Genomic DNA, 14,149 nt, shown 5'->3' with positions numbered 1-14,149 from the left:
TTTATATAGAACAGTTTTGTAAACTTATAGACAATACTGAGACTTATATCCGGTCTAGAACTAAATATTTTATCGACGATCCAGGTCCACAACGAGCAGCCCCCCAAGTGGCACAGTGGTTTGTCTGCGAACTTATACTGTTGAAAACCGAGTTTCGATACCGTGATAGGCAGAGCACCTATAACCATTTGTGTAGCTTTGTGCTAAATAACAAAACAACAAACAACCGCGACGAGCAAATTAATTTTGAGTTGATATTGTCACACCTCGCTTAAGCTAGCTAGTTCGGTTGGCCTCACAGTATGTGTTTTCATATAGCATAAGCCACATAGGGGACTCGAACCCCTGATATTAGCGTAGTAAATTCGTAGACTTACTGCTATACTCGCATAAGACGGCTTCACATTACTGTTTTGTTACAAATTAAAACATTTAATATTTCCGTAGAAATTATAACATCCGGAGTTAATTCATTGAAGCTGACGATTTGTAATGTTCGAAATTTATAAACATTCCTGGTCAAATTCTATAGTTTTCCAATTAATAAGTCTTTATCACAATTATAGCTTCTGAGGGTACTGACTGTAGCTGACTATTAAATTATTTAGTCTCTTGACGCGTTGGTTTAGATGTAGTTTAAGACGAGATTCTCGAACGATCAACAATGTTCGAAAACACTCTTGCATTTTCGTAAAACACATATTGTTTATTCTTGCCCTCGAGAAGTTTCTACAAATTTAGAGAACAGGCGTGATTTGCATAATACACACCAAACAATATACGTCACATTCATATATATATATACACACACACACACATATATACTGAGTCAAACGTAGACATTAAAATAAATGTATAACAATAAATCTATCACAGTTGTATATTAAAATACACTACATAGCCAAAAGTATGTGGACACCCCACCATCACACCCATATGTGATTGTTGAACATCTCATTCTAAAACCATGGGCATTAATGTGGAGTTGGTCCCCTTTGCTGCTATAACAGCCTCCACTCTCCTGGGAAAGCTTTCCACTATATTTTGGAACATAGTTGCGGGGATTCGCTCCTATTCAGCCACAAGAGCATTAGCGAGGTCGGTCGAGAATGCCTGGCTCGCAGTCGGCGTTCCAATTCATTCTAAAGGTGTTCAACAGGGTTGAGATCAGGACTTTCTGCAGGCCAGTCAAGTTCTTCCACACTAACCTCGGCAAACCATGTCTTTATGGACCTCGCTTTGTGCACGTGGGCGTTATCATGCTGAAACAAAAAAAGGGCCTTCCCCAAATTGTTGCCACGAAGTTGAAAACACACAATTCTTTAGAATGTCACTGTATGCTGTAGCATTAAGATTTCTCTTCATTGGAACTAAAGAGCCTAGCCCAAACCATGAAAAACAGCTCCAGACCATTATTCCTCCTCCACAAAACTTTACAGTTGGCACTATGCATTCAGGCAGGTAGAGTTTTCCTAGCATCCGCCAAACACAGATTCGTCCGTCAGATTGCCAGATAGTGAGGTGTGATTTATCACTCCAGAAAACGCGTTTCCACTGCTCCAGAGTCCAACACACCACTCCAACCGACGCTTGTCATTGTGCATGGTGAAATTCGACTTGTGTGCGGCTATTCCGCCAAGGAAACCCATTTCATGAAGCTCCCGACGAACAGTTCTTGTGCTGATTTTGCTTCCAGAGGCAGTTTGGAACTCGGTAGTGAGTGTTACAACTGTGGACAAACGATTTTAGGCGCTTCAGCACTCGACGGTTCCATTCTGTTAGCTTGTGTGGCCTACTGCTTCTTCGTGAGTGAGCTGTTGTTGCTCCTAGACGTTTCAACTTCACAATAACAGCACTTACATTGACAGGACAGAAATTTGATGAGCTGACTTGTTGAAAAGGTTGCATCCTATGACAGTGCCACATTGAAAGTCACTAAATTCTTCAGTATGACCCATTCTACTGCCAATGCTTGTATATGGATATATGCTTCATTTTATTCACCTGTTAGCAACGGGTGTGGCTGAAATAGTCGAACCTACTAATTAGAAGGGGTGTCCACATACTTTTGGCCAAGTAGTGTATATTTGTGTTAAGAAAGAAAACTGTGTATATATCAATCTGGGTGGCATACACCATAAATTTGAAACATATTAACATTTAATTAACTTCTATATTAAAATTAAATTGTTCAAATATTTGAAATTGTAATAAGTAGTATACGCAATTCAACAAATGGGAGACTCGTCCGATATAAATTATAATACGTAACATCTTACAAAACGAAGTCAAGCAAAATACTAAAGTACGAACTATATGTGACTAAATTAAGGGAAGAATTTAAAAATTACATTCAATGCTTTTGTTGTTTGTTTGTTTTCTTATAGCAAAGCCACATCGGGCTATCTGCTGAGTCTACCGAGGGGAATCGAACCCATGATTTTAGCGTTGTAAATCCGTAAACTACTGTTATTGTGTTCAAGGACACTGTACAGGAAAGGCGAAGAAGTTTTATCAGTGTTTTGCGTTACAATACTATCAGTAGCATTTGACAGTTTTTAAATCATGAGTTTAGGACGAAGGAAGAAACTGAATGTACCTGATCCTCCCAGGTCCTCGACGACCTAAAAACCTGGTGCCGAAATATAAACTTTTCTCTCTGAACTAAACTATAATGTTGGCTTTATAAATGTAACTGACTTAATGTGTTATGACAAATATTATTGCAGTCATTCATCGCCGTATTGAAGAAGATGTACACATCATAAACACATGTAATTATAATTGTATTTATCATAAAACATTAGTATTAGGCATATTATATTTTTAAACACTACATTATTTATCTAGCCCCTTAAGGATTTTAGATAAATTAGAAGTGTCATTCAAAATCCCTAATTGACTAGATAAATAATGTAGTATTAAAAGCATAGGCTAACTTGTTACGGTAAGTATAATTATCATGCTTGGCCAGCTTTTAAACCCCGTTCACACTTTAACACCCGCAATATTTTACACATGCACTATGCTTAGAGCAATATAAAATATTTTCACGATCTATTATGTTAGTACTTTTCCTAATCATGATGAGAAGCTGTGACAATGAAACTAAGTATGCAATCAAGACGAGACAAAATGGTTTTGGTTTGTTGACAGTTGCCTTTAGGAAATTGAAAACGGAGTTGTTTAAAACAAACACACACTTGCTTATTTATATCGTTATACAAAACATAAATGTCACAATTACACGAAAAAATCAATAGCCATCAGTGATTTATATATTTTGCCATTTATCTTCTCTTTGAGAATTTTTTCCTTAGGCCTTGTCATTGCTTTAAACTTTAAGCAACTGTAATAGAAAGTAACAAAGTAAAAGGCTCGGCATGGCCAGATGGTTAAGGCACTTAACTCGTAATCCGAGGGTCGTGGGTTCGAATCCCTGTCACACCAAACGTACTCTTTCAGCCGTGGAGGCATTATAATGTGACAGTCACTCCCAGTATTCGTTTGTAAAGGAGTAGCCCAAGAGTTGAAGGTGAGTGGTGATGACTAGCTACCTTCCCTCTAATCTTACACTTCAAATTAGGGACGGCTAGCGCAGATAGCCATCGTATAGCTTTTCGCGAAATTCAAAAACAAAGGAAAAATATTATAATAAAAATAATAATAATAAATGGAGTGGTATTTTTTTGTTTTATTGTACCTATCGTATACTGACTGAAACTAATGTCAAAGTTGAGTAATTTTAATTTTTTTTTTTTTAGTTGTACACAATCCCACACCACGGGTATCGAAACCCGTTTTCTAATGTTATAAATCCGTAAACTTACCGCTGTGCAATTAGGGAGCACACACAATGTTAATAGAGTTAAACAAAAATATATATATACGTTCATACATGCAAAGACATTTATAGGCTATTCTTTAATAGATTGTTCAGGCAGAGTATTCATGATGATAATTTGTAGAATAGACGGCAACTGCCTGTTATGGAGATACAAGAGCAGAGGATGACCTTTCAAAAGTCTTTTGCTTTACCTGAAGACGAAAGCCGTCCATTCTACATAGTTTCATCACATCTATAGGGTGATTCATATTTCATTTAACACTGTCAAAACACAGCAAAACTTGGAGATGGTATAAAAAGGTAAAATATCAATGTAGCTACTAGAGAGTTTGGATTTGGTTTGAAGCACAAAGCTACACGAGGGCTATCTGTGCTACCTGTCCCTACTTTATCAGTGTAAGGCAGCTAGTCACTACAATCTACCACTAACTCTTGGGCTACTCTCTTAGCAACGAAGAGTGAGATTGACCGTAACATTATAACGCCCAACGGCTGAAAGAATGAGCATATTTGGTATGATGGGGATTCGAACCTGCGACCCTCAGATTACGAGTCGAGCGTCTTACCCACGTGGCTATGCCGGGCGTGCAACTAGAGGGTTGTTGTGTATACAGAAGCTGGACGCTGACACATGGTCGGTTGTTACAGCAGGATACAGTGTCTTATTAATACACGTATATTTCTAATATTCACGTAAAGCTACTCTAGTGCTAGGCATACCTAATTTTCAAATGGCAGACCACAAGAAGGCAGCTAGTGAATAGTACTCAGCGCCAACCTTTCGGCTACTTTTGTCTTATCGAATATTGGACGTTTATTGTCACTTTATAACGCATTCAAAAGTCTAAAGTTTGGAGCGCGATTTTTTGGTGATAAAGGTACTCGAAGGCTAGAATTATGGAACAGACCAAGCTAATTTTAATATGTAGCAACAAATAGATGTAAGAATTGTAAGAACGAAAAACAGCCGCTGCCTTTGCGAGCAAGCGAGAATCAACGATAACCAGTTTCAGAGTGGACATTTTAGAAAAGCCCTCTACTGGCAAAAGAATTCTTCACAGAGTATTTCTTTCAGGCATTTTTCCTTTGCATTTCATCGTGTAAGTGTTCATAAGTTTGTGCGATGTTCCAGTAATGTAACGCGAATTATGAATCATCTTGTACATTGTTATAGTTTCAAGAACGTAGAAAAACGGAATAAATTGAAATAGTTGAATTGTTTTGTTTGTTTGTTTTAAATTTCGCCCAAAGCTACACGATGGTTATCTGCACTAGCCCTCTCTAATTTAGCAGTGTAAGATTAGAGGGAAGGCAGCTAGTCATCACCACCCACCGCCAACTGTTGGGTTACTCTTTTACCAACGAATAGTTTTTTGTTTGTTTGTTTGTTTGGGAATTTCGCACAAAGCTACTCGAGGGCTATCTGTGCTAGCCGTCCCTAATTTAGCAGTGTAAGACTAGAGGGAAGGCAGCTAGTCATCACCACCCACCGCCAACTCTTGTGCTACTCTTTTACCAACGAATAGTGGGATTAACCGTCACATTATAATGCCCCCACGGTTGAAAAGCCGAGTATGGTTGGTGTGACGGGGATTCGAACCCGCGACCCTCGGATTACGAGTCCAGTGCCCTAACCACCTGGCAATACTGGGCCGAAATAGTCGTAACAGAACATTACAAAATCTCGGCAAGTGTTTTGTCGTTTGTATCCAATTCATTTAGATCATTTAATCCAGAGTTGGAAAACATATTTAAATATTTAGTCTAAAAGATTACTGCATTATACTCTGATTAGGTATAATGTTGTAGAAAAATTTAAATACTGGTCTAACGCAGCAAATTACAAGCTGTAGGATATGTTGTTCGTTTTCCACTTTACTGAGCACGGTTCTAACAGGTGATTTACATCATTCAACGTGCTTTTTCTTCTGTATTACTGTGTCGTATTTTCCTCTTAAATTGTATTAGGAAAAAAATACAAAACTTCACGGCATTTCTTGTCAGAAATAGTAATGTTATTTCAAAATTCACAACTAAGAAATTAAATATTATTTAAAAAAACTTTTATGGATTGACCTTAACTAGGGAAAACATCAGAAAATCATCCATGTGTTTGTTTTTTTTGTAGTTAAGCAGAAAATTACACAACGCGCTATATATGCTGGGTCCATCATGGGTATTGAAACCAAGTTTCTAGCATTATAAGCCCACAGGTTTACTGCTACACCACTGGGGGCTTATGCAAAATACCTTTTAACTTTATGTGCAATAAATCATACAAAACCTTTATATGTTTGTAAATACGTTTGTTGAGCAACTTGACAGTAAAATTACTGTTGGAACAAAATAATCTGATACATCAAATTACAAGTTATAAGTCTGTAGAATATTTAGTTAATACTCCTGTCTTTATCCCAAAAATAGTTCCACCGTTAGAATCAATTTAATTTTATTTGATTTTTATGTACATGAAAGGTGTTTGTACCATCAAGTAAAATAATGATGTCTGATTATAGTAAAAACTTAGTTCATTTCACATTGTACTTATATGAAACCAAATTTTCCATCTTCAATCAATATTTCTCTTATTTATATATTCATTACATAAATTTTTTAACATTATCACACACAATTTTTGTTTTCATTTTACACAGAGAAAACTGAACATCTTTATAACAGTTAGTATATATGCATTAAAAGGTTATCACAGGTATTAAATATTGTCAATAAAACAGTAAATAAAACATAAACTTAACTAATATTAGTTTCAATAATTATTTCATTCTATTTAACACACGCGATAATTTACTTTGTTCTGTGAATCTTTTTTCTTGACTTTTCCATTTCATTCTCCTGCAGATGAAATTCAAGTGCTTTCTCAGTGAGCTGTAAGGTGGGAAAAATATTCCATACGTTTCCTTTATGTACAGTTGGCATCACATAAAAAAACTTAAATCAGATTGTGATTAATTAGATTTCATGTGCAATATGATATACAATTTGTTCTCTATTATACACTTATAAATGTTTGGAAGAATTTGTTTAACTAATTGCACATAGTGTCTGGCAAATATAGAATTGAAAGATGATTTGTAATTTTCTTAATTTCATAGTTGAAACTTGTTTCAAATTACAAGGACAGTATGTGAAACACATTTTGTAAAATTGCTTATGATTCCATACTATTCAGACACCCTGTATTATGCTTATATATCCATATCAAATGCATTCAAAATGTCCACCACATACACTGCTGGCCAAAATCTTAAGACCAATGAACATAAAGAAAAAATATGCGTTTTGCGTTGTTAGACTCAACCACTTATTCAAGTAGAGCTTCGAAACATGAAAATAAGAAAAGGGAAAATAAAAATAAAACAACCTTTTTAGCATTGAACAGGGAAAATGTGAACACTATGAAATTAGCCTAAATGCTAGTTGGTCAAAAGTTTAAGACCATACTGAAACGAAGCGTTAATCGGTAAACATGTAACGAAATTTAGTCATTTGTGTTCAAGTATTAGCGTCGTCAACATCTCCCACTGGCATCTCCTGTGTTACATGAGGTAAAAACATGGCAAAGGCTAAAAAGTTGACAGAGTTTGAACGTGGCAGAATTGTCGAGCTGCAAAAGCAAGATCTCTCTCAACGTGCCATCGCTGGTGAGATTGGGCGTATTAAAACTGCTGTTGCAAATTTTTTAAAAGACCCTGAGAGATACGGAACGAGAATTTCAAGTGGATTCGACGGGCTGTCCCGCAAGACACCAGCCGATCGTCAAACCAGATTATGGACCTTACGGACGCAGAATGCAACTCAAGAACAATAAGACGGCATCTACGAGAGAAAGGCTTTAAAAACCGTAAACTTCTTCAAAAGCCACGCCTCCTTCCACACCACGAAACAGCGCAGTTAAACTTTGCTGAGAAGCACCAAACATGGGACATAGAAAAATGGACGAAGGTTTTGTTCTCTGATGAGAAACAATTAACCTGGATGGTTCAGATGGTTTCCAACGTTACTGGCACGATAAGGATATCCCACCGGAGACATTTTCTAAACGACACAGTGGAGGAGGTTCCATCATTATCTGGAGTGCTTTCTCCTTCCATGGAACAATGGAGCTTCATATTATACAGGGGCGTCAAACAGCAGCTGGCTACATTGGCATGTTGGAGAGAGCATTCTTATTGACTGAAAACTCTCGCTTGTGTGGAAATGACTGGATCTTTTAGCAGGTCAACGCTGCAATCCACAATGCCCGCAGGACAAAGAACTTTTTTACGGCGAATAACGTGATTCTTTTGGGCCATCCAGCGTGTTCGCCTGAACTGAACACCACTGAAAATGTTTGGGGGTGGATGGCAAGGGCAGTCTATAAAAATGGACATCAATTCCAAACAGTGCATGATCTTCGTGAAGCCATCTTCACCACTTGGAATAACATTCCAGCCAGCCTTCTGCAAACACTTATATCAACCATGCCAAAGCGAATGTTTGAAGTTGTTCTCAATAACGGCCGTGCAACTCACTACTGAAACCTCTTGCTGGGCATTTCCTACCCTGTTTGGGATTTCTTTTTGGTATGGTCTTACACTTTTGACCAACTAGTATTTAGGCTAATTTCACAGTGTTCACATTTTCCCTATTAAATGCTAAAACGTTTTTTTTTTTTTTGTTGTTTTTTTCCCTTTTCTTATTTTCATCTTTCAAATAAATGTTTGAATTTGACAACGCAAAATGCATATTTTTTCTTGATGTTCATTGGCCTTAAGATTTTGGCTAGCAGCGTATACATACTGCAAAAGGGCTTCAAACAGTGTTTACCTGTCAAGATAAAAACACCATTTTCACTGAAAATCAATACACTAATCCAACTAGTTTTGCCACTAAACGTTATCAGAAACTTCCCATACTAAACTGCATTGCTGTCAAAACTATTGAACAATTTAGACAGGAACACATTTATGACTTTTGTGTTTGGTCAAACTTGTGAGTTAAAAAGGGAAAATGTATATGAGCACTATTGTTTTTCAATCACCAGCTTGTCTCTAATTTTGCTTTTTTAAGTTCTTGTTGAGCCATACCTTGAGCTACTAGGATGACACAGTATTCTTTCTTATTCTTTAAAGATTGTGTGTGTGTCCTTTTCTATATTATGTAAACAAATTGTGCTGATATTTAATGTTTACACACTTCACAAAGCTAATTACATCTAAAACAAATCTTTAACTCTTGTGATAAAACAGCACATGCAGAAGATTTTTAAGGATATGCAAACATAAGTTAAGAATAAGTAACTACTAAAGTAAAACAACATACAGACATTTTGTCTGATTAATTCTTTGTACAATAAGAACATTCAAATTTTACAAGCTAAAAAACACTTCAAGGCAGCAAAGTTAAACTAATTACATTTGGGTTATTTCATAATCAAATTATTTTAATAGGTTTTACTTGACCAAATATTCACAACAATGAAAAAAGTTAGGCTTAGTATAGATTAACCCTTTCATTGCTAAATGGTACTAAAAATATCATAACTTGGTAATCAATAAACTATTTCTCTTAACTTTTTCCAGTAAGGTTTTAATGTGAAAACTGCAAAGAATAAAATCTATTTTTAGTTGGTAGACATTTACTATTGGTACTAAATTAAAATGTGTGATAAAATTAGATTCTTTCATTAACTTCTTCCATAAATTTTAGATATCTCTCAAGCTAAATAGTAATAAAAACATTAAATTTGTCTTATCTACAAAGTAAATCTACAAAAATATGTTAATAATAAATATCACAGCACATTAAATAAACAAACTTATTTCATAATGCTTTAATTGTGGTTGCATCTTCCTACCAGGTCTAACATAATCTCTAATTTATACTTCAGGAAATTGTTTTCTTCAATCAGCTGTTTGTTTTGTTGTTTCAATTCTTCTATTTCTTTTAATGATGTCTTTGACGTTTTTGAGTCTGAAAAAAAATCACTTAAAGACACAGTGAAAATCCTAACTACCAATAAAAATTCTGAATAATTCATGCACTGTATTAATTTCGCAATACAGTTAAGACCACAGTTAACTAATTTCAAATTATTCAGTAGTGTTGATAAATGTAATTTTTAAGTAATCTCATAGACATTATTTCAATTAATCAAACTTTTATTCAGTTTTCACAACTGAAGTTCTTTTAAATAGTAATCTAAGAATTATCTTATGAACCATTTCTTATCATTCATATGGAAAACAGTTATTCAAACCATTGAAAACTGTTATAAATATGTTACTTCCAAACCCACATTAATTCTTTTATCATAAAATCCAAACACCACATAGAGGGCTTCAAATTCTTAGACAAAGTGACCCAAACTTTTCTTCTTCTTTCAAATTAAAATTACCAATACCAAACATAGACAAACTTTATTATGTACATTACCTTATATTTATCTGTATTTTCAAAACTACCATATTTATCTTTTTCAGATGAACTTGAATCTCTTCTCTGCATTAACCACACCAGGTCATCTTATAACATTACATCTGAGTGGCAACAAAGGCCTAAAAGTATGTTGTAATTATTTTACCAAACTACTATTTGCTTGTATCCAGCCATGGACATTTTAAGTATTTAGTAATACTTTTCTTGAACTCACCCAATTCTGTTGCATCTACCACATTTAAAAACAATGCTTTCTGAAGATTTATCACCCTGTTAGAAAAATAAAATTACCTAACCTGCAGGTGACTTCTACTCTACCAAACCTTCAACCTATGTCCTCTACTCCTACTAGTCTTACCATTAATTATATAATTGAATATCTTCCTCTGATAATATCTGTCCAAATACACACTAAAAAACAGAATGTCCTTCTGTTTTATTTGTTTTCACAATGTCAGTAATATTAGGTACTTGGTTCATACTGAGAAATATGTGTACAAATGATCTTAGGAATTTTCATTCATTTCTTGATATATATTTACAATGTAGCAAAATCAAACACCTATAATGGTTACCTACACATTTGGATTGTTTTCTGACAGTAAGAATATCACTGCTTACTCAGCACAAGCCACTGATATGTAAGGCATATATAATTGTAATAACCATAAAATAACCAAGTTGTTTTCCATCCACAATTCTTAAAAATTATTAACTTCTCTAACTAGTTATTGTTCCACCATACAGGTTAAAGAAAAAAAACCTACACTTAACATTATTACCATTCAGTTCATCAAAACAAATAGCCAATCTCCTGAAATCAAGAATATCTGAACATATTAGGCTTTTACAATACAGCAAACAAGAAGTAGTTCTTTCATTATACAAAATGCATGTTGCAACATTTACAAGTAATACAGTTAACAGTAAATATTTCATGTAACACCACCATAAAAATTTGGAAAACTTGAATGGAAACTTATGTATATGAGAATATTACTTTCCTTTTAAAATTAATTAACCTGCTGATTCAATCTTATATGTAACATGTAAAACATCAAGAAAAATGTATCACCCACCTTTTATAATTGCAACTACAAACCAAACTGATATTTGAAAGGATGGTGCAGACTGATAAATAAACACTTTCTGACATGCAATTATGCAACTTTTTACATAAATATGATTTTTAATTTAGTCAAAACACACAAAATCATAACTTTCCAACTGGTAAATCAAAGGATTCTGATTAAATACCTGTGATCCATTGGCCATTTTCAAATTTAACCAACTGATTTCCAAGGTGTAGTTTAATTGGTCCATAGTTAAGACCCAATTCTTCTTGGATGTATACAGGATCTAAATCACTGGTAATATTAGTGAGAGATGATAATTTTCGTGGAGTTGTCCTTTTTGGAGAAAATTTATTTCCAAGAAGAGGCATTTTCTGCAGTATAGAAAATTACATAAGTATGCATAAAGCGATACAAATTAAATTAATTCTTGGGCCTCAACAACTAACGTGAACCTTTATCTCCTCTTATACAAAATCCATTTACATTTTTATAATTAAACATGCATAGTAGTATATCTCATTTTAAAACCTTACCACATTAAAAATGGTAAAATAGTTGTAATCACTTCAATTTAAATACATATTTACTAGAACGTTCTCTTGATATTTTTCCAACTCTTGCACATTGTCTGTAGCAGTCTTTATATACCATAATTTACCTATATCACAGGTCTAAATATTCACTTGAAATTTCTACTCTTCTTTATTTCAACCAACTTTACTAAAGAACATATGATTAATTCTTTCAGTGTATTGACAGGTTGTTTCAAGGGTATTTTAGACAGTATGGAAATAGTAAAGTTTTGGCTTTTAGCAAGAATATTAAATGTTGCTTAGAAGACTTGTTTACATGAATAACCAGAGCTCTACAAACAACTTGTTTTTGCAGCTGGAACGATGAGTGACACTTCAGGACTTTGCATAATTCTTTTTCTTACTGGTGCCAACTATACTCTGAGATTCCACAATCAAATTTTAACTATTTCCTACTTACAATGCATTCTGTTCTGCTATAATATAATACAAACTTTTATAATACTGTCAAAAGAAATTTTTTTTTTTTTAATGTGAAACTGGAAAAGGTAAATTTCACTTTTAACCACTTCACCTAACTGCATTAATATTTCTTTCAATGTATTTAGATAACTATACACCAAGGTATACATGTATCAAAATCTGGTCAAATTTAAACACATGCAAATTGGAAATTTCTGGCCAACTCAATTGTTAAAATCAATTTGTAATACATTATACTAAGTACATATTGGGCATTATAATACCTGAAGCCTAATTACTAAATTGAACGCACTTTCTCGACTGCAACTACAGTAATCCTCAAGTATTATAACAATTATTGTGTAGTATTAGTATTTACAATAAGCAACGTAGAAGTAAAATTTTATTACTAATAGTATCAATTTTCTCATTGCAGTAATATTCTAAATCCTTGAGATATGCAGCATTAACAATAAATCTTAAGACATCACGCTTATGACTACAGTTTTTAATGTTTCCAGAGTTACTGTACATGAAGAAGAAATATGTTAGTATTATTTATAACTGTTGCTTATAATTTATATTCAACTACAGGGTATTCGGAAAGTCACTGTGCAGTTTTGTAATCATATTTTATTCAGTCTATTTCAACCCAGCAACTGATAGCGGTGTTTACAAACAAAATAAGAAGGATCCAGGCCTGTATTGATGCCAACGGTGGTCACTTTCAACATTGTTTATAACTGTCATTCATATTTACCTCCTGTATTCTATACTGAAACATGTCTGTTAATAAATATATAAGTGCACAGTGACTTTCCGAACACCCTGTACTAACAGTTAGGCCTATATTTATAAAAGAATGGGGTGAAAACATATTTTCCAAGTTAATTTCCCAACAAACTGTCATGCTATTTGTTAAAAAAATTTACTTTGTATACTGGTTTTTGCTTATTTTATTTTATTTTATTACGTTTGCTTGTTTCATAATACACAATCTTAATCATATAAGGTAAAAATACTAATAGTGAAACTCCACTAAACCAATGTAACCTTAGCACAATTTAAACTTCGAGAATACTCAGCTAACACTAAGTTAGTAAGTAATAACTTGTCTGTGTAACAGTTAACGTGAGTTTTCGGTATTAATTATTAATTTTTACAGTAGTAATGAGCACCGCAATAATTTATTTTGTATGAATTCAGCACCCTAAAAAGCTATGAATACTCTTAAGCTTATTATTTATTGCATCAAAGGATAGCTTATTGATATAAAACAAGAAGAATAAACTAATATATATTTTCCGCAAAAGCAGACCTCATTCATTCGTTAATATGGTATACGACGATTCCCACGTTTTTATATTTTTAACTGCATTTGGCCCGGCATGGCCAAGCGTGTTAAGGCGTGCGACTCATAATCTGACGATCGCGGGTTCGCATCCCTGTCGCGCAAAACATGCTCGCCCTCCCAGCCGTGGGGGCATTACAATGTTACGGTCAATCCCACTTTTCGTTGGTAAAAGAGTAGCCCAAGAGTTGGCGGTGGGTGGTGATGACTAGCTGCCTTCCCTCTAGTCTTGCACTGCTAAATCAGGGACGGCTAGCACAGATAGCCCTCGAGTTGCTTTGTGCGAAATACAAAAACAAACAAACAAACTAGATGTTCATTACGTCATTCCAATGGTGATTACGAATGTGATCAGGTTCGTAGGCGGAATGTTTGAAAATAAGATTCTAATTTGTGAGATCATATTGTGTTTGAAACTACGAGAATCTGGGGGCATGCGTTC

General features: G+C 34.4%; 1 protein-coding gene across 1 annotated transcript; it reads right to left on the bottom strand.

Moving 5' to 3' along the window:
* Positions 1-6,285: 6,285 nt before the first annotated feature.
* LOC143224175 (protein chibby homolog 1-like) lies at positions 6,286-13,467 on the bottom strand. Its single transcript, XM_076452610.1, has 4 exons — positions 13,410-13,467; positions 11,543-11,732; positions 9,705-9,820; positions 6,286-6,733 (listed from the first exon to the last, which is right to left on the bottom strand). The coding sequence occupies exons 2-4, from the start codon at positions 11,727-11,729 to the stop codon at positions 6,653-6,655; spliced, it is 384 nt and encodes a 127-aa protein (XP_076308725.1). The 5' UTR covers positions 11,730-11,732; positions 13,410-13,467; the 3' UTR covers positions 6,286-6,652.
* Positions 13,468-14,149: the final 682 nt, after the last annotated feature.

The sequence above is a fragment of the Tachypleus tridentatus genome, chromosome 8 (genome assembly GCF_004210375.1).
Source record: "Tachypleus tridentatus isolate NWPU-2018 chromosome 8, ASM421037v1, whole genome shotgun sequence".
Taxonomy (NCBI): domain Eukaryota; kingdom Metazoa; phylum Arthropoda; class Merostomata; order Xiphosura; family Limulidae; genus Tachypleus; species Tachypleus tridentatus.
The sequence above is the reverse complement of the archived record's forward strand: the minus strand, read 5'-3'. Positions and strand labels throughout refer to the sequence as shown.